General features: G+C 39.5%; 2 protein-coding genes and 1 pseudogene across 2 annotated transcripts; 2 read left to right on the top strand and 1 right to left on the bottom strand.

The window, feature by feature from the left end:
- The first annotated feature begins 2,040 nt into the window (after positions 1 to 2,040).
- Positions 2,041 to 3,915, top strand: LOC107611346 (uncharacterized). The gene is made up of 2 exons (XM_016313283.2): positions 2,041 to 2,124; positions 2,173 to 3,915. The coding sequence occupies exons 1-2, from the start codon at positions 2,041 to 2,043 to the stop codon at positions 3,913 to 3,915; spliced, it is 1,827 nt and encodes a 608-aa protein (XP_016168769.2).
- A 394-nt stretch (positions 3,916 to 4,309) lies between these two features.
- Positions 4,310 to 5,206, bottom strand: LOC148549388 (uncharacterized; annotated as a pseudogene).
- A 6,661-nt stretch (positions 5,207 to 11,867) lies between these two features.
- On the top strand, positions 11,868 to 12,965 carry LOC148549387 (uncharacterized). Its single transcript, XM_088497644.1, has one exon. The coding sequence runs from the start codon at positions 11,982 to 11,984 to the stop codon at positions 12,963 to 12,965; it is 984 nt and encodes a 327-aa protein (XP_088353770.1). The 5' UTR covers positions 11,868 to 11,981.
- Positions 12,966 to 23,610: the final 10,645 nt, after the last annotated feature.

Genomic DNA, 23,610 nt, shown 5'->3' with positions numbered 1-23,610 from the left:
CAAAATATATATAACATAATGATAATTTGGATTTAATTAATATGTGTCTTAAAGACACATGACAAGTTTAGTATTAGTGGAAGGTTTTAAATTTTTTTATTTAATAAATGTAAAATAAATACATTAAAACTTAAGTTTTTTGTATTTTCAACAAAAAATATTCTCAATTTATAATTTTAATATGTACCTTTAGAACACAAGATAAGTAAACTCTAATAATTTTTATAATAAAAATATTATATTACATAAAAATCAGCTATAAAATGGTTCATTAACCATTATGTATTTGTGTATAAATATTTTTATTGTTTAATTTATTTTTAATATGTATTTTATATTTCAATATATATTTTATATGGATAGTTACTTTTTATGTATATATAATATAATTATTGTTATAATTATATTTTGTTATTGTAAAATATGATTAGTCTTCAAAGTATATAATTTACAAATTAAAATACTAAATAATAATTTAAATAATAATATATAATTTATAATTCTATTTTTTAGGTTTCATATTTTTAAAAGAATTGAGTAATTTTTTTAACAATTATTTACAAATTCACTTCTCATACAATCAAAAGCCAACTCTCAGTGATATTCATAGCTGAAAAAATTCTTTTAATTAATATAATTACTACAGAAAAAACTAAAACTAATTTTAAAAAAAGATAAATAATATCTTTTGAGTTCATTTTTAAGAAAGAACACTAATCTTATTTAAATTGAGAATTAATCTTTCTAATAAATATCTAATATAAAATTCTTAAATTGATTATTAAGTATCAAAAGTAATGTAAAAAATTATTGTGGGGTCAAATTCAATAATTTAATGGAGACAAATAAATATAGGGTAAAAAACGCAAATGTGCCAAGGTGGTTCGAAATTACCCAAATCAGCCAAATGAAATTTGGATACATCAATCCGCCAAAGAACAAATATATGTAATTCGAATCAATACGATTCGAATTTGATTTCAACGTAGTTCGAATTGATATAATTCGAATTATTCCCAAGTAACGTGCCTAAGTAATTCGAATCAATATGCATTGATTTAATGAAGCATAGTTCGAATTGACTCAATTCGAATTACTAGTATCACATGCATAAATAGGGAGTTCAAATCTACTTTATTCGAATTACTACTGGTTGCTAACTAAGGCTAATTCGAATTGATATGATTCGAATTATATATATATATATATAGTGCGAATGAACTTGATTCGAATTACTATGAAGCAGAGCTCTATATATATGATGTGTACGTGAGTTGCTCTCAATAGAGGGGTTAGATGGCTAGTGAGGATAGTTTTCTAGTGTTGGTTCACCACATAGGATCGATTAAGAGAAAAACTCGATTCGGTGTGAAGTTCACCGATAAGGATCCTCTCTGTATTATCGTGAGGCCTACCACGAGCTATGATGACCTTGTTAGCTCTGTACTGCTGAAGCTTGGTTTGGATGGTCTGAAAAGGGTTAAGAAGTTTTTCTATCGCATTCCAATGACGGTGCTCCAAGATACCGTGAAGTATGACTGTTTCACGATCGGGAGTGATGAGGACTTGCAGGTCATGTATCATTGTCGCCGACAGTTTCCCGAGGTGAGGACACCAGAGCTGTTGGCAAAGTTGGTTGATGTGGTATCCAGCTCGGGGGGTTCGAACCGGAATACGCACACTTTAGCCACGGTGGCCGGTTCTAGTTTGAGACCTGCCGTTGCTTCTTCATCTGTCCCTGCGTACGAGCCACCGACCCAGCCTATCGCCTCCCCTTCGTTTGCTGTTGACCTCAGGGGCAATGTCGGCGATGAGGTTGGTACAGGGGAACATCTTCCGACCTCATTACATTGTGCTACACCGGCTGGTGTTGGAGACGGATTGTTTGATGATCCAGATGACGATGATGTTGAGCCGGATCTGATTATCGATGACAGTGGCGATGACCTCGGAGCGAGTGACCCGAGAGGGGCCGCAGGTGGATCTAGTTCTGGCACACAATAGTACCCACCCCATTTTTCATCATTGGACCTGGATGCCATGAGGCAGGATGGGCTTCCTGGGCAAGCCGCTGGATTTGGCGCTAGAGATGCAGACGGGTCTGCTGGTATGACAGAGTTCCAGGTTGGTCAGCAGTTCCAGGATAAAGATGAGGCCCTGTTGAGTGTGAAGACTTACAGCATCCGCCGAGGGGTACAATACAAGGTAATTGAGTCTGACTATCGCCGGTATGTGGAAAAGTGTTCTGAGTTTGGGAATGGGTGCACATGGTTGATTCGGTTGAGTCTCCGGCAGCGCAAGGGCATCTGGGAAGTGAAACGGTACAACGGACCGCATACGTGTCTTGCCACCTCTATCTCCAGCGACCATAGGAGTTTGGATTATCATGTCATATCGACATTCATTATGCCAATGGTGAGGGCTGATGCATCCGTCAACATCAAGGTGCTCCAAAATGCCACGGCCGCGCACTTTGGATTCAGGCCGACGTACAGGAGGGTCTGGATGGCAAAGCAGAAGGCTGTTGCCGTCATCTATGGTGACTGGGATGAGTCATACAACGAGCTCCCTAGGTGGGTGTTAGGAGTCCAGTTGACCATGCCTGGTTCAGTAGCAGTCCTTCGGACATGCCCTGTTCGAGTTGGGGGACAGCTCGACGAGTCTCAAGCTTATTTTCACAGGCTGTTCTGGACGTTCCCACCTTGTATCGAGGCATTCCGTCATTGCAAGCCGTTGGTGAGTATTGACGGGACCCATCTATATGGCAAGTATGGGGGAACGTTGCTTGTCGCAATTGCACGGGACGGGAACTCCAACATACTGCCCGTGGCATTTGCACTTGTCGAGGGTGAGAATGCTGAGTCGTGGTCCTTCTTTCTCTCTCACCTCCGTCAGCACGTGACACCACAGCCAGGTCTGCTAGTTATTTCGGATAGGCATAACGGCATCAAGGCCGCGCTTGAGTCTCCTGATGGGGGATGGCTACCTCCGGCTGCATACCGTGCATTCTGCATTCGACACGTAGCAGCGAATTTTGCCCTCACCTTCAAGGGCAAAGATGCTCGTAGGCTTCTTGTGAACACCGCATATGCCAAGACCGAAGTGGAGTTCGATTACTGGTTTAACATTCTGCGCTCTGAGAACCCGGCGATGTGTGACTGGGCGAACAAGATTGAGTATTCGTTGTGGACACAGTATTGTGACGAGGGGCGCAGATTCGGGCACATGACGACCAATATCTCTGAGTGTGTGAATTCAATCCTGAAGGGTGTCAGGAACCTCCCTGTGTGCCCGCTGGTGAAGGCCACATACGGCAGGTTGGCTGAACTATTCGTCTGCAAGGGGAGGGAGGCACAGGCCCAGCTGGGTACCGGACAACAATTCAGTCAATACCTGGTAAAGTGTATCGAGGCAAATCTAAAAACGGCTAGGTGCTTCACGGTGACTGTATACGACAGAGATAACTCAGAGTACACCGTGGCAGAGATGACTCCGACTGGTTCGTTCTCACTAGGAAGCTACAGGGTCTCACTGGGTTCTCAGACATGTGATTGTGGATACTTCCAGGCACTTCATTTCCCATGTCCATACGCATTGGCATGCTGTGCCTACTCACGTGTTACTTGGCAGCCATACGTCCACCCGGTGTATCGACTTAGTTCGGTTTTCAGTGTATATCAGATGGGATTCACTCCTCCCATTCCGGAGGGATTCTGGCCACCTTATGATGGGCCGACCGTTATACCGGACCCGAGTATGAGGCGTGCGAGGGAGGGTTGTCCGCGGTCCACTCGAATATGGACCAATATGGATGAAGCAGATCCGAACCGGCCCAAGAGATGTGGGCTTTGTAGGCAACCCGGACACACTCGTCGGAGTTGTCCACAGGCTGGAGGACCCAGCCATGCAGGGTGAAATAAATAGTAATGTCTGGTTTTATGTTCTGCTGCTGTATTAGTTTGATCATCTGTACTTTTTTTTTTAGAAAATGATGTACTAGGTTTGCTAACTAGTCGGTTTTCAGTGCTGAAAAATTCGTCTCGTAGAAGATATGTATGTCAAATGTGTTACTAATAATGAAAATAAGTTACATAAGAAAAATACACATGTTATCACCGTCACTGATACACAATAACGCAAAACCAAAGTCAATGCTGCATGATCTGATGAACTAACGATATAAAATATAACACTGATAACAAAAATATATAACATACAACAAAGATAACAAAATAAAATAGAACATTGATGACGGAAATATATAACATACAACAAAGATGACGATTTAACATATACCACGTATCACAAATCATCTAAATAGGTGCGACCCCGTCCCACAACGACGTGGGACCCGTGTCCTATGACCTCTCTGGATAATGGGCTTCTTATCCTCGATCTCGTCCTCCTCGTCCTCTGGGGGTGGCTGTGCAGGCACCATAGACTGGACATGAAGGGGTCTGGAGGAGGATGGTCCAGCGACTGAATGTGACAGAGCAATACATGCTGATGCTGGGGTCCCACCCAAGGCGAAAGACTGAATAGGGCCCACCGAGGGAGGCTCATTCAGATCGACATCTAGCGCTGCCTGTGTCCCAGTCATCTGTCCCCGTCGACAGGCTGCCTCATCCTCCTGCATGATGGTGGTGATCTCATCTAGGAAATGTGATCCACCAAAATCCACGTCAATCCCATCACCGGCAAGAAACTCTGAAAACATGGATCCCGGAATCACCCATGGCGTATTCTCTTGAGGTGTCTGGTCGTCAGCGGGAACACCAACGAAGTAATCTCCGAGCGGCCCCTCTCCAAGCCCAGTGTCAGCATGGCTCGATGGATCTCCCATATCGGATCCATACCACTCTCCACCATGTCCGCCATGAGCGGGCCTAACATCCCCCACTGGAGCTCCTCCTCCAGCGGCATGATCACCACGATCAGGGCTATTCTGCCTAGGAGCAGCCCCCCTCCTCCTGCCTCCACGTCCTCGTCGTCGACCACCGCCCCTACCGGCCTCATCACCCTCCTCCATAGCCTGGTCAAGCCATCTTCATTTACGCTGGCTACGACGTGTCCCGACTCGAGCTCTCCTCTCAACCCGATGCCTGTCAGGAACGTCGTCAACTCGGTCCATATCTGGAACTCGGCCGGCACCCCTCTGCGTCGCCTCAACCGGAATAGGAATACCTCTCGGATCCCCCAAGTACATCTCAGGTGACAAGAACCTCTTTCTATGCTGATGCCACCAGGCCAAGAACTCATGTGAGGGTCCCGGGTCAGCAACAACATCGAACCGTAACACGTGATCTGCACGTGTCTCCCAGTGAAGATGCCAATGTTGTAAATGGGACGGGAACCAACGGTCACCACCTCTCCCGACCTTTGACATCAAGAAGTCGATGTTCAGGGCGGATGTGGGGGAGGCTGTACGCTACCGAACTGCGGTAACACTCTATCAACCTGATGCCACTCAACCACCGCAAAATATATCAGGGACGTCACACACCGCCATAACATCGTATGCCGAGGCTCTAAGACCTCCGGATGGACAACCTGGAGGACGTTGGGTGTGCTGTAGGGCATCCATATGAACTGAAAAAAGCAAATCAAATCCGTTTAACAAATTCCTTAAACCATATAAACTGAAAGAAGCAGTAACTACACATATGAGCTTAGCGTACTTACATCCCGAGCCTGTAACAAGTCGATCCTCAGTCGAGCCATCTGCACCCGAGGTCCCTTCTCGCTAATCCCAGGATTGTATCATGACCACCTGCATAGGAAATTAAACATGGTATTGCATTCATGAATGATTCTAAAAGGCATAAAATTGCATGCGAAATTGAAAATACATAAAATAAGGATAAATAGTACAATAAGATAATGGTACCTCGAGGCAAGGGGCCAGCTAAACGCATCATACCCAGCAGGCCTAAAACCAGGAAACCGCCAAAAGATCAAAGACTGAAGTAACTGTAACGGCCCAGCTAACTTCACGACATGTCTGTTGGCCACTCGGCACATGCACCGATACAACCATGCTAGTGCCGCCGACCCCCAGCTATAGCCACCCATCTCCTCAAGCCGAGCCACAAACGGTAACCATTTGATGTGAATACGATTGCCGGACTTGTCGGCAAACAGCTGGGTGCCCAACAACATCATGATATAGGCACGGGCAAAGTGCCTGACCGTCTCCTCATCTGCCCCCTCGGGGCACTCTCCAAAGGTCTCCTGGAACCAGGTACAGTTCACTGCGAACTTCTGTATCTGGTTCGTGGGAGGTAACACACCGAGCAACTCATGGAACCACTGCCAAGCTGGCCTGCCACCCTCTATGTATACGTGGAAGTCTGTCAGGCAACCACTGACGTAACGTCCATCTACTGGCAACCCCAACTGATACGCGACGTCCTGAAGTGTGATGGTGCACTCTCCGAACGGCATGTTGAATGTGTGCGTCTTCGGACGCCACCGCTCCACGAAGGCACTCATAAGGGGCTCGTCCAATCTGAACCATCTGTCGTTCAGTCTCGCAAGATGGTATAATCCGGCCATCTGCAAGTACGGAACGTACCTCTCATCTAGTCGCATCCCCTGCTGCCGCCGCATGCTCGATATGCAACACCGGGGCTAGACATTACATTGACCACATAATTATTACGAATTACAATACCACTAACAGATAAAATTCACGACGTAAACAATTAAAATATACCACTGGCAATAACAGATATAGTCAACCACTAACAGAATTTCTTATGAAAACCGCAAACATAGACCTTTTCTGGAAAACACATGCACAAAATAATGGTGGTAAACCACTGGCAAAACCACATACTAAAACTGCATACAGAAAATAACTAACATAATCCACATGCAAATCCACTAAAGAAAACCACATGCAAAATCACTCAATTAACCACCTCCAATACCACCACCCTAAACGGCTAACATAAACCGCTAAGATAAACCACCCTAAACCGCTAACATAAACCGCTAAGATAAACCACCAAAAAAACCGAAAACAAAACCACTAGAAGAAACCGCATGCAATACCACTAGCCCAACCCACTAACATAAACAGCCAATAAAACCGCATGCAAATCAGCTAAAATAAACCACTATCAATACCACTATCAAAAACCACTGACATAAACCAATATCATAAACCACTATCAAAAACCACTAACCTCGTCGTTGATCACCCCGGCGATATGAGCAACTCCATCCAGTCGATACAGCCTTCCCGGATCGTCCCCCATCGCCTGACTTTGCCGCTCCACTCTTTCTCGAACCGATTCTGGGTCGTTTTCTCTGGGATTTGGTGGGTTGTGAGAATGGAAAAGTGATTCGAATGACCTTGATTCGAACTCCTTATATAGGTTACTCCCTTGTAATTCGAATTATATCGTTTCGAATTACTACTAGTTTGGAACATTGAGTAATTCGAATCAATTTGATTCGAACTACCTTAAAAGCTCCATTCCCTACTAATTCGAATTGATTCAATTCGAATTATATGTTTATAATTCGTTACATATTGATTCGAATTACGTGTTGCGAATTGCTTCGAGTAATTCGAATTATATTAATTCGAACTACGTTGAAATCAAATTCGAATCGTATTGATTCGAATTACATATACTTGTTCTTTGGCGGATTCATGTATCAGAATTTCATTTGGCTGATTTGGGTAATTTTGAACCCCCTTGGCACATATACGTTTTTTACCCTATTATTATCATATACTACTCAAAAAATGGGCAAAAAACTCAAATAAGCCATGATGAGAAAAATTTTACACAAATCTGCCAAACCAAAATCTGGTTCATGAATCAACCAATGCACGTTTATATATAGTTCGAACCCGCTCAATTCGAACTCCATTTACATATAATTTGAATCACCTTGATTCGAATTATACACACACGCACACACACTAATTCGAATCAACCTAATTCGAATTACACACAGTAATTCGAATAAGGGTGATTCGAACTACACCCACGCACGCGTTTTCAAGTAATTCGAATTTGACTGATTCGAATTATTCATGGTATAATTCGAATTATGCTGTTAAAAAATTAATAATTTTTTAAAAAAAGATTATTAAAAAAAAGTAATAAGTTATTAGGATATTACATATAAACGTGCATTGGTTGATTCATGAACCAAATTTTAGTTTGGCATATTTGTGTAAAATTTTTTTCACCATGGCTTAATTAAGTGATTTGCCCCAAAAAAAATTAAATTGTAGTGGGGCACTTATCCCACTATAGTGTATATAGATCCGTCTCTGCACACAGAGACATATATATATATATATATATATATATATATATATATATATATATATATATCATAAATTATTATCCGTACTTGTTTAATTATTTTTTATATTTTAAAATAAAAGATATTATTTTTTAATAAAAATATAGTTTTATATAAGTTAAAAAATAAATTGGCTTTTATTACTTCATGACCTTTATAGCAAGAATACAAAAGCCAATAAAGCTTTAGAGAAATGTTGGTCAATAAACCAATTATTTTTGTAATTAAATTCAATTAAGTCCTTTTTTTTATCTTTTTGTGTGTTTTTTTTTTCTCTTTTTTCTTTAACTAAATTTTTTTATTGTTAATCGTTAAATTATTTGATCAACTCAATTAATTAAACTTAATTACTAAAATCATTTAATCATATAATATCACCGAAAATTTTATTATGATATAATTTAAGATTTATTTCAAAATCCTAAATTACAAACAATCGCTATATTTTGTTAAAGAAAAATAAAATTTTATTAGATCCTTAATGAGTTAATTTTTCATTCGATTTTTTTTTTTCTAAAATAGTAAATAATAGATATAAAAAAATATATTTTATAAATAAAAAAATAAGAATGGAATTAAATTATCTCTTGAAAAAAACATCTTTTCTAAATTTTGTTATATCATTCTATTTTATTTATTTTAAAATTAATGTTTTATTTTTTATAATAGTTTGGTGACATTTAAATTATAAAATATAACCTTATAACTATTTTTTTTATGCCAGGTTGAATTTTGTTCTTAAAATTCTATTTTTTTAAAATGATATTGTTTATGCCACAAATTTCATATAATAAACAATTTATATTTTTGTCAAATATAATTTCTCCGCATATATATGCACATACTTATTATGCCATGTATTACCTATTTTTTTTTATCTAAAATCTAAAATCTAATAATAATAATAATAAATTTTTTTTTCTTATGAATTAGCATCCTCTTCAGTTATCCTTTGAACCATTGAAGAATCTCTCTCTAACTTCCTTCCCTAATATATTTAGATTCCGTTATGTACTTCTGTCTAAAATATATGTCTTATTAGGGCTTTAAAAAAGAAAAGCATGCATCACTATGAAGTCACCACAATCATGTGTCATTAGTACGATGGTTTAGAAAGCCTCTCTTTATCAATTGCAACTGTACACTATAATTGGCCTTCTTGATTATATACTACTATTGGAAACGTTTCAAGTGCTCCAGGGTGTTTTTCTAAAGATCAGTATGCCAAGTACGGTTATGTTGCAAGTTTTATTTTGTCTTAGAGTGATGCAGGAAATGACCAGTTTGTCCTTGGAAAGTGAATGAAAAGGACAATAAGGGGCAGCTGCTATGCGAGACGGAGAGAGAGAAAAATTTTAAATTCATCTATTTTATCACCACATTTTTTTTAAAAGAAAAAAAAATCTATTTCATCATCAAATCTACTATGAATAGAAAAGGAAAAATAATTTTTTTCTTTAGTTTTTCTTTGAAAAATAAAATTTGCGAATTTTAGTTAAATTGAAATAAAAAAAGTTGAGAACCTTATTTTTTATCAGACTTATTGAATATTAAATTTAAGTATTCATATATATAACTATATTTTCTATAAAAAAATGAATATGAACATTTTTATTTTAATAATATCATTTAAAAAAATACAAATATACAATATAAAAAATTATATGTGAAATGACATTATCAAAAATAGAAGAACCATTATTATTTATTTTTTTATGCATTATTTAGATAAAAATATTATTGTTGTTACGGTGGGTAACCGGAGATTAGTGGGCCGGATGACGTTGGTTGACCCAAACGTGTGAGGGAGGTGGCCAGCTGGTGCACCTGAAACTCGGTGTTCCTCCGTTCGACTTGTGCGTCTGGAAGAATGGGGGGTGGTACCTGCAATGACACTCCAATGCCTAAGTTAGCAAGAGTGTGAGCAAGTTGAGAAAGTATTGGGACTTAGTGATACCTGAGGGATGTCAGGGTATTTATAGTGGTGAACCAATAACCACCGCTGAAGTAGTGCCACCTTTTTAGGTGGATAACCGTTCCCATATCTTAGGGAGGTTAAGATATGGCTCTATGAAGTGGTTAGAGAGTTTCTAGGGGCGGTTACTCATTCGAATGAGTGTTATCTGCCAGCTAACCCTCGTATCCGACTTCTTTGGAGTAGGTCGTGTTCAGTACCGACTTCTGGGGATGAAGGCCGGTACTGGGGGAGGGCCAACCCCTCTGGGTTGGGCTTCTTTGCTTGGATCCTGGGTCCTATTTATTGGGTCAGGGTATGAACAGTGCCCCTACTCGAGCCCAATTTATTTTTAAGAGTTGGGTTCGAGTATTCAACTCGGGGTCGTAGCCGATTTGTGAGAGGACCGACGTGATGGTTTGAGAACCGACGTGATTTTTCGTGACCTTTTGGTTCTGACAGTTACGTCTAATCAAGCGTCGTGTCCGTTAGGAGTGTGCGTAGGGATTTAATAGCCTTGGTAACGGTGCATCCTCATTAATGATTGCCCCGATTTTACCGTTATGCCCCTAACGTTCTTATAAATATTTTCCCTCTCTTTCGTTGTTTCGTTTCTGCGATCTTTCAAATTTTCCTTGCCTTCGTTCGTGCTGCGTTCTTGCGTCCTCAAAGGCTTTTTGCTTCCAACCCTTATTTCCGGATAAAGGTTAGTTCTTTAATATGCCTTTGTAGATAAATTTGATTTGTAGACTTTAGTTTCGCATCCTCCTCCCTTTAGAGACCGTGTTGGTGACATTTCTTTTCCCCTTGTAGGTTTGTTACCCCCCTTTTTTATAAAAAGAAATGGCTTCTGTAGATGCTCTCTCTCACTGGGTTGATGTCACGGTCTTAGGGGAGGAGCCCTCAGTCGATTCTGAGTTCATTACCAACCTTCGCACTCATCACAGAATTTGTACTTCTGAGGATGACGAACCAAAATACGAATTGGTAGTCCCGGGTCCTGAAGACCGGGTTTGTTTTGGAAGAGTCGATGAGGCGGCCCCTCATTTTTTCTTTATGTATGAGTGCATGATCACCCGTTTGGGTGTTTTTCTTCCTTTTTCGAATTTTGAGATATCTGTTTTGCGTCACTGTCGAGTCGCTCCCACCCAGCTTCACCCCAACTCTTGGGGTTTTTTGAAAATTTATCAATTTGTCAGCCAGGCTTTAGAGTTCCCGACTTCTTTAAAGATTTTCTTCCATCTTTTCCATATGACAAAACCCTTCAGTGGGCTAAACAATAAACAACAGTGGGTGTCGTTCCGAGCCATACAAGGTCGGAGACTTTTTACCCTTTTTGACGAGTCCTTTCATGACTTCAAGAACTACTTTTTCAAAGTGCAAGCTGTAGAGGGTCACCACCCCTTTTTCCTGGATGATCATTCTTCTCCCCGATTTCCTTTATATTGGCTGGAGGCCTCCCCTTGCGAGAAATATGGTCTGGATGATTTAACTGAGGTAGAAGCAGCCATTGTGGGGTTCCTCCGAGAAGCGTGGGGGAGGGCCCCATACTTGGATACTAAAAAATTTCTCCAGGGGTCGCCGTCCTTTGTCCAGTCACAATTAGGTAGCTTTTTGCGTTTCTTGCTTGTTTCCGACTTGCAATTTCTTTTACCGACTTTGTCTGATTTTGGCTACCAATTTGTTTTTTGTAGAGATGGCAAAGAAAAACGCTCAAGAGTCTTACCAGAGGGTTCAGGAAGCCAAGGCAAAGTCTCGAGCCAGGTCTGGAGGTGTTAGGATGGTTGTCTCTCCTCCTCCTCCTCCTCGGAACGTTGGGACTCCTTCTCAGCCTATTGTAATTTCTTCCTCTGCTTCCTCTCTGCCACCCCCTTCCGTCCGACCTACTCCCGAACCAGAGCCAAAGAAGCGCAAGACCTTAGAGTCTGGCGCTTCTGGTGAGGCGGACGCCCTTGCGTTCGTCCGAAAGAACATCTATCCTCATGCTCGTATGAGTATGGATGATGTTTCTGTTCGGCACTACCTCACTACTGTGGTTGAGGAGAGTCTCAAGACGGCGGGGGTTTGTGGCAAACTCTTGGATATATTTGAGAAGACTCCCATCAGCTCTTTAGGGACGACCTCGAGGGTCGAGGAGCTGGAGGGTAGGCTTCGTATATATCAGGAGCATGAGAAGGAGTTGGAGGGAAAAGTCGCCAAACTGGAGGGGGAGAGGAACAGCCTCCGAGAGAAGGGGCAAAAGTTGCAAGCCCAATGCAACATGGAGGTGGAGTTGAGGAAGGCAGCGCAAGCCAGCTACAATAGTTTATTTGCTGATCTTGTGTCTGTAAAGAACGACTTACTGAACGCTCGGAAGGCCTACACCGAGTTGGAGGACTCTATTGCGGATGGTGCTGATGAGGCCTGGAGGATTTTCAAGGAACAGGTCGGAGTTATTGCTCCTGACTTGGACCTTTCTCCTTTGGACCCTGATAAGATTGTTATTGATGGTGCCATCGTGGATCCTCCTGCCCCCATAGTGGAATCTGAGTCTGATTTAAAGACTCGGGGGCAGAGGATCGTAGAGTCCCCTCCTCGCTCTAAGGACGCTTCGAGTTCTTCTACCGTTCCTCCGACTTCCTCTTCAACTCCTACTCCTGGCGTTCCCCCTGATCCTGCTGGTGGTGATCTAAAAAAGTGATTTTTGGCTATCGGGGCCCGGCTTGTGGGCCCCTCTTTTTTGAACTCTTTATATTTATTTGTTGGTGTTTTGAAAAATTTTTTGGCCTTTTAAGGTCGTAAACAAAACAGTAATGCCCCTTTTTAATAGGGGTTTAATTTATCGTTAGATAAATATCCTTTTTGGATAAGGGTTTTGAGTTACCTTATGCGCGCATGCTTTTCGTGGTTCCTTTGACTCTTTGATCTTTTCTGGAAAAAATCTTTTCTTTGGGATTTGCCTGCTTTTCTGAATTTCCTTGATTCTCAAGGCAGCCTTTTTCTTAGTTTTTCCTTATCTCTTTTGGTATTCCTAGTACTCAATTTTGTTTTATTGAGTTTTTCGTGACTTAGGCTACTTTTGCGATTCATTTTTAATTTTACTCGGTTTCGCATTCCGCCCTGTGGGTCGGACTGCTCCCGAGTTTATCATGATCGACTTCTATAGCCTCTTTACACCGACATGTACCTCGTCGTTTTATCCTGACGACCATCTAGGTCGGTTCATGGGATTTTTACGTTTTGTCGAGCTTAAATCGGCGCGTTTCGTAGAAAGAAAATTTAAAAGGGAATTTTGAAAGAGATATTTAAAATGAAAGAGTTCTTTATTAATTGAGGAGGTACCTTATTGCTACTAAGGGCTTTTGCTAATTTATTTCCCTTAGTCCCTACTGTGATGCCTCGTTAAAAACCCTTCTTCAGAAAAAACCCTTTGATTCTGGGAAAAAATCATGAAGCTGGGAAAAGAGTACATCAGGGAGTAGGGTTTGCTTTTAACTGTAGTACCTTTTCATATTACAAGCATGCCATGACCTTGGTAACTCGGTGCCGCCTAAGTCGGTCACCTTATAATAGCCTTTTCCTAAGACCTCCTTGATTTTGTATGGTCCTTTCCAATTGGCGGCGAGCTTTCCCTCCCCAGATTTGTTGACCCCAATGTCGTTTCTGATTAAGACTAAGTCATCTGGGGTGAAACTCCTTCGAATGACTTTTTTGTTGTACCTTGTAGTCATCCTTTGTTTCAATGTTGCTTCTCTTATCTGAGCTTCTTCTCGGACTTCCGGGAGCAAGTCGAGTTCTTCTTTATGTCCCTGTATATTCCTGATCTCATCGTGGAAAATCACTCTTGGGCTTTGCTCATTGACCTCTATTGGGATCATGGCTTCTACGCCATAGACTAGTCGGAAGGGTGTTTCTCCAGTGGCGGATTGGGGAGTTGTTCTGTAAGCCCATAGTACTTGTTGGAGCTCTTCAGCCCAAGCCCCTTTCGCGTCTTGTAACCTTTTCTTCAGCCCTGCCAGAATGACTTTGTTGGCTGCTTCGGCTTGCCCATTGGCTTGTGGGTGTTCCACCGAGGTGAACTGGTGTTTAATTTTCATACTGGCTACCAGGCTTCTAAAGGTGGAGTCGGTGAACTGGGTTCCGTTATCTGTGGTAATGGAATAAGGTATCCCATACCTTGTGATTATATTTTTGTAGAGGAACCTCCGACTCCTCTGTGCAGTGATGGTGGCCAGTGGTTCTGCTTCTATCCACTTTGTGAAGTAATCTATTCCCACTATTAGGTATTTAACTTGTCCTGGCGCTTGGGGAAAAGGACCTAACAAATCCATTCCCCATTTTGCAAAGGGCCATGGAGAAGTGATACTAATGAGCTCTTCTGGGGGAGCCACGTGGAAATTTGCATGCATTTGGCATGGCTGGCACTTTTTCACAAATTCTGTGGCATCTTTCTGTAAGGTTGGCCAGTAAAATCCAGCTCGGATTACTTTCCTGGCCAATGACCTGGCTCCGAGATGGTTCCCGCAGATTCCGCTATGTACCTCCTCCAACACCTCGGTGGTTTTTAAGGTCGGTACACACTTTAACAATGGTGTTGATATCCCCCTTCTGTAGAGAACATTTTTCACCAAAGTATAATGTTGTGCTTCCCTTCGGATTTTCTGGGCTTCTTTTTCCTCCTTAGGGAGGATGTCGAATTTTAGGTATTCGACTAAGGGGTTCATCCATCCGAGGTTTAATCCGACCACTTCAAAGACTTCTAGTGTGTCTTCCGTTTTTACCACTGAGGGTTCCTGGAGGGTCTCTTGAATCAAGCTTCTGTTATTTCCTCCTGGCTTGGTACTTGCTAGCTTGGATAGGGCGTCTGCTCTGCTGTTTAGATCCCGAGTTATGTGCTTCACCTCGGTTTCTGCAAAGCGCCCCAAGAGTTCCGAGGCTTTCTCCAAGTACCTTTTCATAGTTGGGTCTTTTGCCTGGTACTCCCCACTTATTTGAGAGGTCACCACTTAGGAGTCGCTGTATACCATCACTTTCGTAGCACCGACTTCTTCAGCCAGCTTCAATCCTGCGATCAAGGCTTCGTATTCTGCCTGATTATTTGAAGCTGGGAATTCGAACTTGAGGGAAACTTCTATCTGGGTTCCCCTTTCATCTACCAATATTATGCCTGCGCCGCTTCCTGTTTTATTGGAGGATCCATCCACGTAGAGTTCCCAGGTAGTCGGTTTGTCCTCTTGATCCCCTGCATATTCAGCAACGAAGTCGGCGAGGCACTGGGCTTTAATCGCCGTCCGAGTTTCATACTTTAAGTCGAACTCGGAGAGCTCTATTACCCATTGTACCATTCTTCCTGCAATATCCATTTTTTGGAGGATCTGCTTCATGGGTTGGTTCGTGCGGACTCTTATTGTGTGAGCCTGAAAGTAAGGCCGTAGCCTTCGAGAGGCTATTACTAAGGAGTAGGCAAACTTTTCTAATTTGTGGTACCTTAGCTCAGGGCCCTGTAGAACTTTACTGATGAAGTAGATTGGGTGTTGCCTGACCTCCTCTTCTCTTATCAAGGCTGCTGAGACAGCCCTGTCTGCCACGGAGAGGTATAGGATGAGGTCTTTTCCGGCTATAGGTCGGGTCAAGATAGGAGGTTGGCTCAAAAACTTTTTGAACTCCTGGAACGCCTCCTCGCATTCGGGAGTCCACTCAAACTGGTGCCCCTTTTTCAGTAGGGAGAACAGTGGAAGGGATCTTAATGCTGATCCTGCCAAAAATCTGGAGAGAGCTGCTAGTCGGCCATTCAGCTGTTGGACTTCTCTCAAACAAGTCGGGCTTTTCATCTCTAGGATAGCTCTTCACTTGTCGGGATTGGCTTCGATCCCTCTTTGTGTTAGCATGAATCCTAGAAATTTTCCTGCCTCCACTGCGAAGGCGCACTTTGCAGGGTTTAGTCTCATCCCGTGCAACCTTATGGTATCAAAGACTTGTGAGAGGTCGGATAGGAGGTCCACTTCTTCCTTGGTTTTTACCAGCATATCGTCGACATAGGCTTCCATTAAGCTCCCTAAGTGGGGGGCAAACACCTTATTCATCAGCCTCTGATATGTGGCCCCTGCATTTTTCAATCCAAATGGCATGACCACGTAGCAATAGTTGGCTCTGGGCGTGATGAATGATGTTTTTTCCTGGTCTGGTTCGTACATCGGGATTTGGTTATACCCTGAGTAGGCGTCCATGAATGACAGGTATTGATACCCCGAGCTAGAGTCCACTAGGGCGTCAATGCTTGGTAGTGGATAGGGGTCCTTGGGACATGCCTTATTTAAGTCGGTGTAGTCGACGCACATTCTCCATTTACCATTTTGTTTTTTGACTAGCACTACATTGGCTAGCCATGTTGGGTATTTGACTTCTCTGATGAAGCCGGCTTCTAGGAGCGCCTGCACTTGTTCTTCTACTACTAGGGCTCGCTCTGGGCCGAGCTTGCGTCTTCTTTGTTGTACAGGTCGAGACCCTGAGTAGACCGAGAGCTTGAGACATGAGCTCGGGATCTATCCCAGGCATGTCGGAGGCCTTCCAGGCGAAGAGATCGGAGTTATCTCTTAGGAGCCTAGTCAACCCTTGTCTTAGGGTTTCCCCTAGGTTGGCTCCTATGTGAGTGTTTTTTCCTTCCTCTTCGCCGACCTGAATTTCCTCAGTTTTTCCCCCGGGCTGTGGTCGTAGCTCTTCTTTAACCCTTGCTCCCCCGAGTTCTATTGTGTGGACTTCTCTGCCTTTTCCTCTCAGGTTTAGGCTTTCATTGTAGCACTTCCTTGCCAGCTTCTGATCTCCCCTCACCGTCGCTATTCCCGACGAGGTCGGGAACTTCATGCATAGGTGGGGTGTCGATACCACCGCTCCAAGTCGATTAAGGGTAGCCCTGCCGATTAAAGTATTATAAGCCGACCCCACGTCGATGACTATGAAGTCTATACTCAGAGTCTTTGATTTTTCCCCCTTTCCAAAGGTGGTGTGGAGGGGTAAAAATCATAGTGGCTTTATCGGCGTGTCACCTAATCCGTATAAGGTGTCGGGGTAGGCTCTTAACTCTTTCTCATCTAAACCTAGCTTGTCGAAAGCGGGCTTAAAGAGGATGTCTGCTGAGCTTCCTTGGTCTACTAGGGTTCTGTGTAGATGGGCATTTGCCAGGATCATAGTAATTACCACTGGGTCATCGTGCCCAGGGATTACTCCTCGCCCGTCTTCCTTTGTGAATGAAATGGTCGGAAGATCGGGGGACCCCTCTTCGACCTGGTAGACTCTCTTGAGATGTCTTTTTCGGGAGGATTTTGTGAGTCCCCCTCCCGCAAATCCTCCTGAGATCATATGGATATGTCTCTCCGGAGTTTGTGGTGGTGGATCTCTTCTATCCGCATCTTCTCGCTTTCTTTTTCCATGACCGTCCGACCTTTCTATGAGATATCTGTCAAGCCGACCTTCTCTGGCTAGCTTTTCTATCACATTTTTAAGGTCGTAACAGTCGTTTGTGGAGTTTCCATATATCTTATGGTACTCGCAGTAATCACTGCGGCTCCCCCCTTTTTTATTCTTGATGGGTCTGGGGGGAGGCAGCCTTTCAGTATTGCAAATTTCTCTGTATACGTCCACTACAGGAACTTTCAATGGAGTATAAGAGTGATATTTTCTTGGCCTATCAAGGCCGAGCTCTTCCTTCTTCTTCGCTTCCCTCTCCCTTTCTTTCGTTGAGGGAGGGGGCCCGATTCGCAAACTCGGGTCTCTTAGCCTAGCGTTTTCTTCCATATTGATGTACTTTTCAGCTCTCTCCTGTACATCATTTAAAGAGGCGGGGTGTCTTTTTGATATGGACTGTGAGAAGGGACCTTCTCTAAGACCATTGACTAGCCCCATGATGACCGCTTCGGTGGGCAGGTCTTGAATCTCCAAACATGCTTTGTTGAATCTTTCCATATAGGCCCGTAAGGACTCCCCGACCTCCTGTTTTATTCCCAGGAGGCTTGGTGCATGTTTTACTTTGTCCTTCTGGATGGAGAACCTCATCAAGAATTTTCTTGAGAGGTCTTCAAAACTGGTAATTGACCTCGGAGGGAGACTGTCGAACCACTTCATCGCTGCTTTGGACAAGGTTGTCGGGAAAGCTTCGCATCGCGTAGCGTCTGAAGCGTCGGTCAGATACACCCGACTTTTAAAGTTGCTCAGATGATGCTTTGGATCGGTGGTTCCATCGTAGAGGTCCATATCGGGGCTTCTAAAGTTTCTCGGAACTTTTGCCCTCATTATGTCCTCGCTAAACGGATCTTTCTCTCCTAAGGGAGAATCTTCTCTATCGCCTTGGGAATTCCGACCCTTGAGGGAGGATTCTAACTTTAAGAGTTTTCTTTCTAACTCTTTTCGTCGCTCCATCTCCTCTTTTAGGTTCTTTTCAGCTTCCCTTTGTCGTTCCCGCTCCTGCCCTAGCTGCTCGAGGCGGCTATGAATTAGCCCCATAAGCTCACTAGCGAGAGGGGGTCCTTCTTTTTCTGACTCGCGCCCCTCCGAGGAGTTTGCCTTCGGATTTTTGATTCCGGAAGTACCTTCCTTATTTTGATCATTAGCTTCCTGGTGGAGGTTCTGATCTGCTTCATTGTTTCCGGTGTTCAAATTCTCTTGATCAGAATCTGTCTCCACATGACCTTCTTCAGGGGATCTTTCCGCCATCACTGGTCAATCTCTCGGGTCCCCGGCAACGGCGCCAATGTTACGGTGGGTAACCGGAGATTAGTGGGCCGGATGACGTTGGTTGACCCAAACGTGTGAGGGAGGTGGCCAGCTGGTGCACCTGAAACTCGGTGTTCCTCCGTTCGACTTGTGCGTCTGGAAGAATGGGGGGTGGTACCTGCAATGACACTCCAATGCCTAAGTTAGCAAGAGTGTGAGCAAGTTGAGAAAGTATTGGGACTTAGTGATACCTGAGGGATGTCAGGGTATTTATAGTGGTGAACCAATAACCACCGCTGAAGTAGTGCCACCTTTTTAGGTGGATAACCGTTCCCATATCTTAGGGAGGTTAAGATATGGCTCTATGAAGTGGTTAGAGAGTTTCTAGGGGCGGTTACTCATTCGAATGAGTGTTATCTGCCAGCTAACCCTCGTATCCGACTTCTTTGGAGTAGGTCGTGTTCAGTACCGACTTTTGGGGATGAAGGCCGGTACTGGGGGAGGGCCAACCCCTCTGGGTTGGGCTTCTTTGCTTGGATCCTGGGTCCTATTTATTGGGTCAGGGTATGAACAATTGTATATACTAAAAATTAGCTATTAAATTAACCATTGTATATTTATGTATATTCATATATAGGTTCATATATATATTTTCTCACTGAATGAATAATTAGTTATAAGAGGAAATAACCAAAAAAAAAAAAGACTCTATTATTAAAAATGATGACTAAGTAAATAGAAAAGAGATTTTAAAAGAGTTCTACCAACAAAAATTTATTGTTTGCTTATAAAAAAAATAAATTAAAAAAAATCCAACTTCTATATTAATATTAATATTTTTATAAAAATAGCAAGATTAACGTAGAAGTCCCGAAATGATTTTATATATGAAATATCAAGTAGTGTAATTTAAATATCATATTTTTTCCTTTAAATGCTAAAATTGATGAACATAGTTAAAATAATTAAATTCTATAAGTTTTTGTGTGTTAAAATATCTAAATTAAGAATAATATTTTATTGAAATTATCATAAAAAAAATTCTATTAGAAAAATAGCAAATTATTTCTAATAAAATAAAATCTTTTTTGTTTTTAAAATTATAAATAATTTAATTCCTCAATAATATTATTTTTTTTAAAAAAAATGAGAATTAATTTATACTTTATAAAATTTTACAACAGATTATTTTTTAAAATAAAAATCTTAATTTTTAAATTTGTATTATAAAAAGGTAATTTATATTATCTATATTATTTATTAATTTTACTGTACATACTAACAAATTAAGAAAGAAATGAGTATTTCAAAAACACAAACTACAAAATTATAAAACAACAAAAAAAATCACTTTTATTTTTGCATGTTATGTAAGTAAAATCATATAGTAAAAGATATTCTAATCATAAATTTTAATAAAAAATATTTCCGTTTGTATTTAAATAAAATAAAAAGTAAAAACTAATACAAATTAAAATCTATTTTTTTTAATCAAATTTATTTATAAAATTATGTTTTTTTATAAATTTATAACTTTAAATTACACATTTTGATTTTAAAATAATTTATCTAATAATATATAACTTTTTAAGGTGGCACGGGAATTTAAACTTAAGAGTTTAGAATAACAAATAATTATAATAAAATAAAGTAAAAATACTAACTAAATTTATGCAATTATGATTTTGAAAATAATTAAAGCATAACATTAGTTAAATTACTATTTAATTTGTAAAATAAATATAGTATAACAAATATTTAGATATTATTATATATTAGTTCAAACTCTAAAAATTTTAACTTTAAATTTATATGTCATATGTAGGATTATATGTTAGGTGTATCTATTTAAAATAAAAAATTTTGGTAATGATTCCATGGATGATGATAAATTAAATGATGATTTATAATAAAACTTAAAAAATCATTATGAATTTGTTTTAAATTGATAAACTTATAAAAAGTATCATTTTTAATGAATTTGAATTAAAACACAAAATTTAGCTTTTTATTATGTAAGGTCTCACAACGGTTGGAGAGGGGAACAAAGCATGCCTTATAAGGGTGTGGATACATCTCCCTAGCATGACGCATTTTGACGAGTGAGTGTGGGGGGCTTTGGCCATCATCCCTATCGTCAAAGACAAAACCGTGAGGCCTTGTGTGCCAAAGCGGACAATATCGTGCTAGTGGGTGGTCTGGGCTGTTACAGATGGTACCATAATATAACACCCTAACTTTTAGCACGTCATGATCGTACCAAAAGTGAGGCGTTACTTATTATATTTTATTTTTATATTTTATTTAAATTCAAATAGAAGTATATATTTTTTTATTGATATTTATATTTTAAAGGTTATAAAAAATAAATGTTTAATTTAAAATAATATTTTAATATAATTAAAATTTTTTTTATGTGATTTTACATGTATAGTCTGTGAAATAAAGATGAATTTTTTGTTTTAATTTTTAATTTTGCAGAAAATACTACTTATGAAATATTTTTTTTTTAAATTTATCAATATATCTCAACAAAATAAGACTGTTTGTTAAATAAAGTTACCCACAAAATTAACAAATAATATGCATAAGACTATAATAAATTTGTTCTTTTTAACACAAATTAAAAAATATTTTTTTTTAAATAAAAACTCCTAATATGTTTGGTATTCTAAAAAATTAAAAACTAATTTATTTTTTTTATTAAAAACTACTTTGTACAGAAAAAATTTATTTAAAACCAATTGAAGTATTACTAAAAAATAAATGAACGAATTAAAGTCTTAAAATTAATGTTTTCTAATATAAGCCAATGTTATTTTTTTTATTGTGTTATGCAAATTTTGAATATTTTATCAATTGAAAGTGTTATTATTAGTCTATGAAGCACGAACACTTCGCTGAATTTTCGTGTTCGCGTGTCGGACACATTTTGGACACGACACTCACCGACACTCGTCCGACACGCGTGTCTGCTGTGTCCAATCGTGTCTTAATAAAAAATAAAATATTCTTCTTCGGACACACTTAGACACACCTAAATACCGTGTCAGCGTATCCAGTCTTATTCTTAACATATATTCTTAAAATAAATTTAGATATAGTATATATTATTATTTATTAAAATAAAAAGATATTTTAAATATTTGATATAATTAAAATAAGACATTAAAAATTATTAAAAAATTAATTTATATTTTAATATCAATAAAATATTAAAATATCATTACGATTTATCTAAAAAAATACTTTATATTTATATGTATACGTGTCTCCGTGTCTTATAAGATTTTAAAATGTGCGTATCGAGTGTCCCGTATCATGTAGTGTTTCATGTCCGTGTCAGTGTCCGTACATCATAGTTATTAGTTGATAAATTGTCAATATGTGTATAATAAATTGAGTAAAGATGCAAGAGTAATGGGAATTAGATGAATATGAAATTTGTGATAGATATAATCGAAAATTGGCTTAAATGGACAAAATTACAGATTTTTTCTGTGTGTTTTTAGGAAAAAAAAATTTAGTGATTTTTTTAAAAGGTAAAAATAATTTTATATTTAAATATTTTTTGCAAAAATATTTTATTCTTTGTTTGATACGGTAATATAAAAATATTTTTTATTTATTTATAATATTAAAATTAAAATATTTTTTAAGTCATTTTTTAAAAATTATAAATTATAATTTAAAAAATATTTTTAAAGTTTTTTAATTTTTATTGTTAAAATTTTATTAAATATATTAAAAAAATTATTAAAAAATATTTTTATTTAACAATTTAATTACAACCAAATAAATTTTGGCTCACCATTTCATTGTAAGCCAACTACAGGCACATGACATAAGTCATAAGCTAGTCCACATCATCACACCGTAGTGGATATTATGGACTTTTTCCATACCTATGAACTTGACAATGAAAAAACAGGTTAACGGTCCACCATGCACCCATTTATCTCATTTTCACAACATTCCTCTCTCCCATAATCTCATTCCTTTATATATTTTATATTATATCTTAATGGTTCAGAGGCATGGCGCACTAGACTTCCAATATAGTACAATGCCTCACCTGAAATGCTTCCTATACTATTTTTTAATAAATTCCTTATTCCTAATTTTTTTTTAAATTCTAAAATGTATATCAATATCTTTCCAAGATAATCCGAATATAAAATACCAAATAAGTCTCTTAATTTACACTAGGGTATTGCCCATTTTCTCACAATTATGCATTCAACTACTGTATTGAAAGACTATGGTAACCAATCATAAATTTAAAATAATAGATCTAATTGGCACTATATCCCCATCTTATAAGTGGCATCACAAATTTGTTATATATACTTAATCCATATATACCTTTAGCATAATGTTCCCAAAATTCAATGCGAACAACTTTGCCATGGGAGAAATCATGTCATCTGAATCTTCTAACTGCAATCAATAAAACACCAATTGCATTGATGCTGTTCTCTCTCTCGATCTCTGCCATATAATGAGCATGAGTAGCATGATAACTTTCTCTGTTAGAACAGCTACGGTGCATGACTAAAAACAACTCTATAAATACAATAAGTGAGTGGTTCCTTTTTCGGTGGCGAATTAATTATATTAGAAGACAAAATAATTCAAAG

Source organism: Arachis ipaensis, chromosome B8, assembly GCF_059453495.1.
Source record: "Arachis ipaensis isolate K30076 ecotype BB chromosome B8, ASM5945349v1, whole genome shotgun sequence".
NCBI classification, from domain to species: Eukaryota; Viridiplantae; Streptophyta; class Magnoliopsida; order Fabales; family Fabaceae; genus Arachis; species Arachis ipaensis.
This window is presented reverse-complemented; position numbering and strand designations above follow the sequence as displayed.

Coding starts and splice junctions, on each gene's coding strand:
- LOC107611346 (XM_016313283.2), top strand. CDS start 2,041: ATGAGGCAGGATGGGCTTCCTGGGCAAGCCGCTGGATTTGGCGCTAGA. Junction 2,125..2,172: donor CTGGTATGACAGAGTTCCAG/GTTGGTCAGCAG, acceptor TTGAGTGTGAAG/ACTTACAGCATCCGCCGAGG.
- LOC148549387 (XM_088497644.1), top strand. CDS start 11,982: ATGGCAAAGAAAAACGCTCAAGAGTCTTACCAGAGGGTTCAGGAAGCC.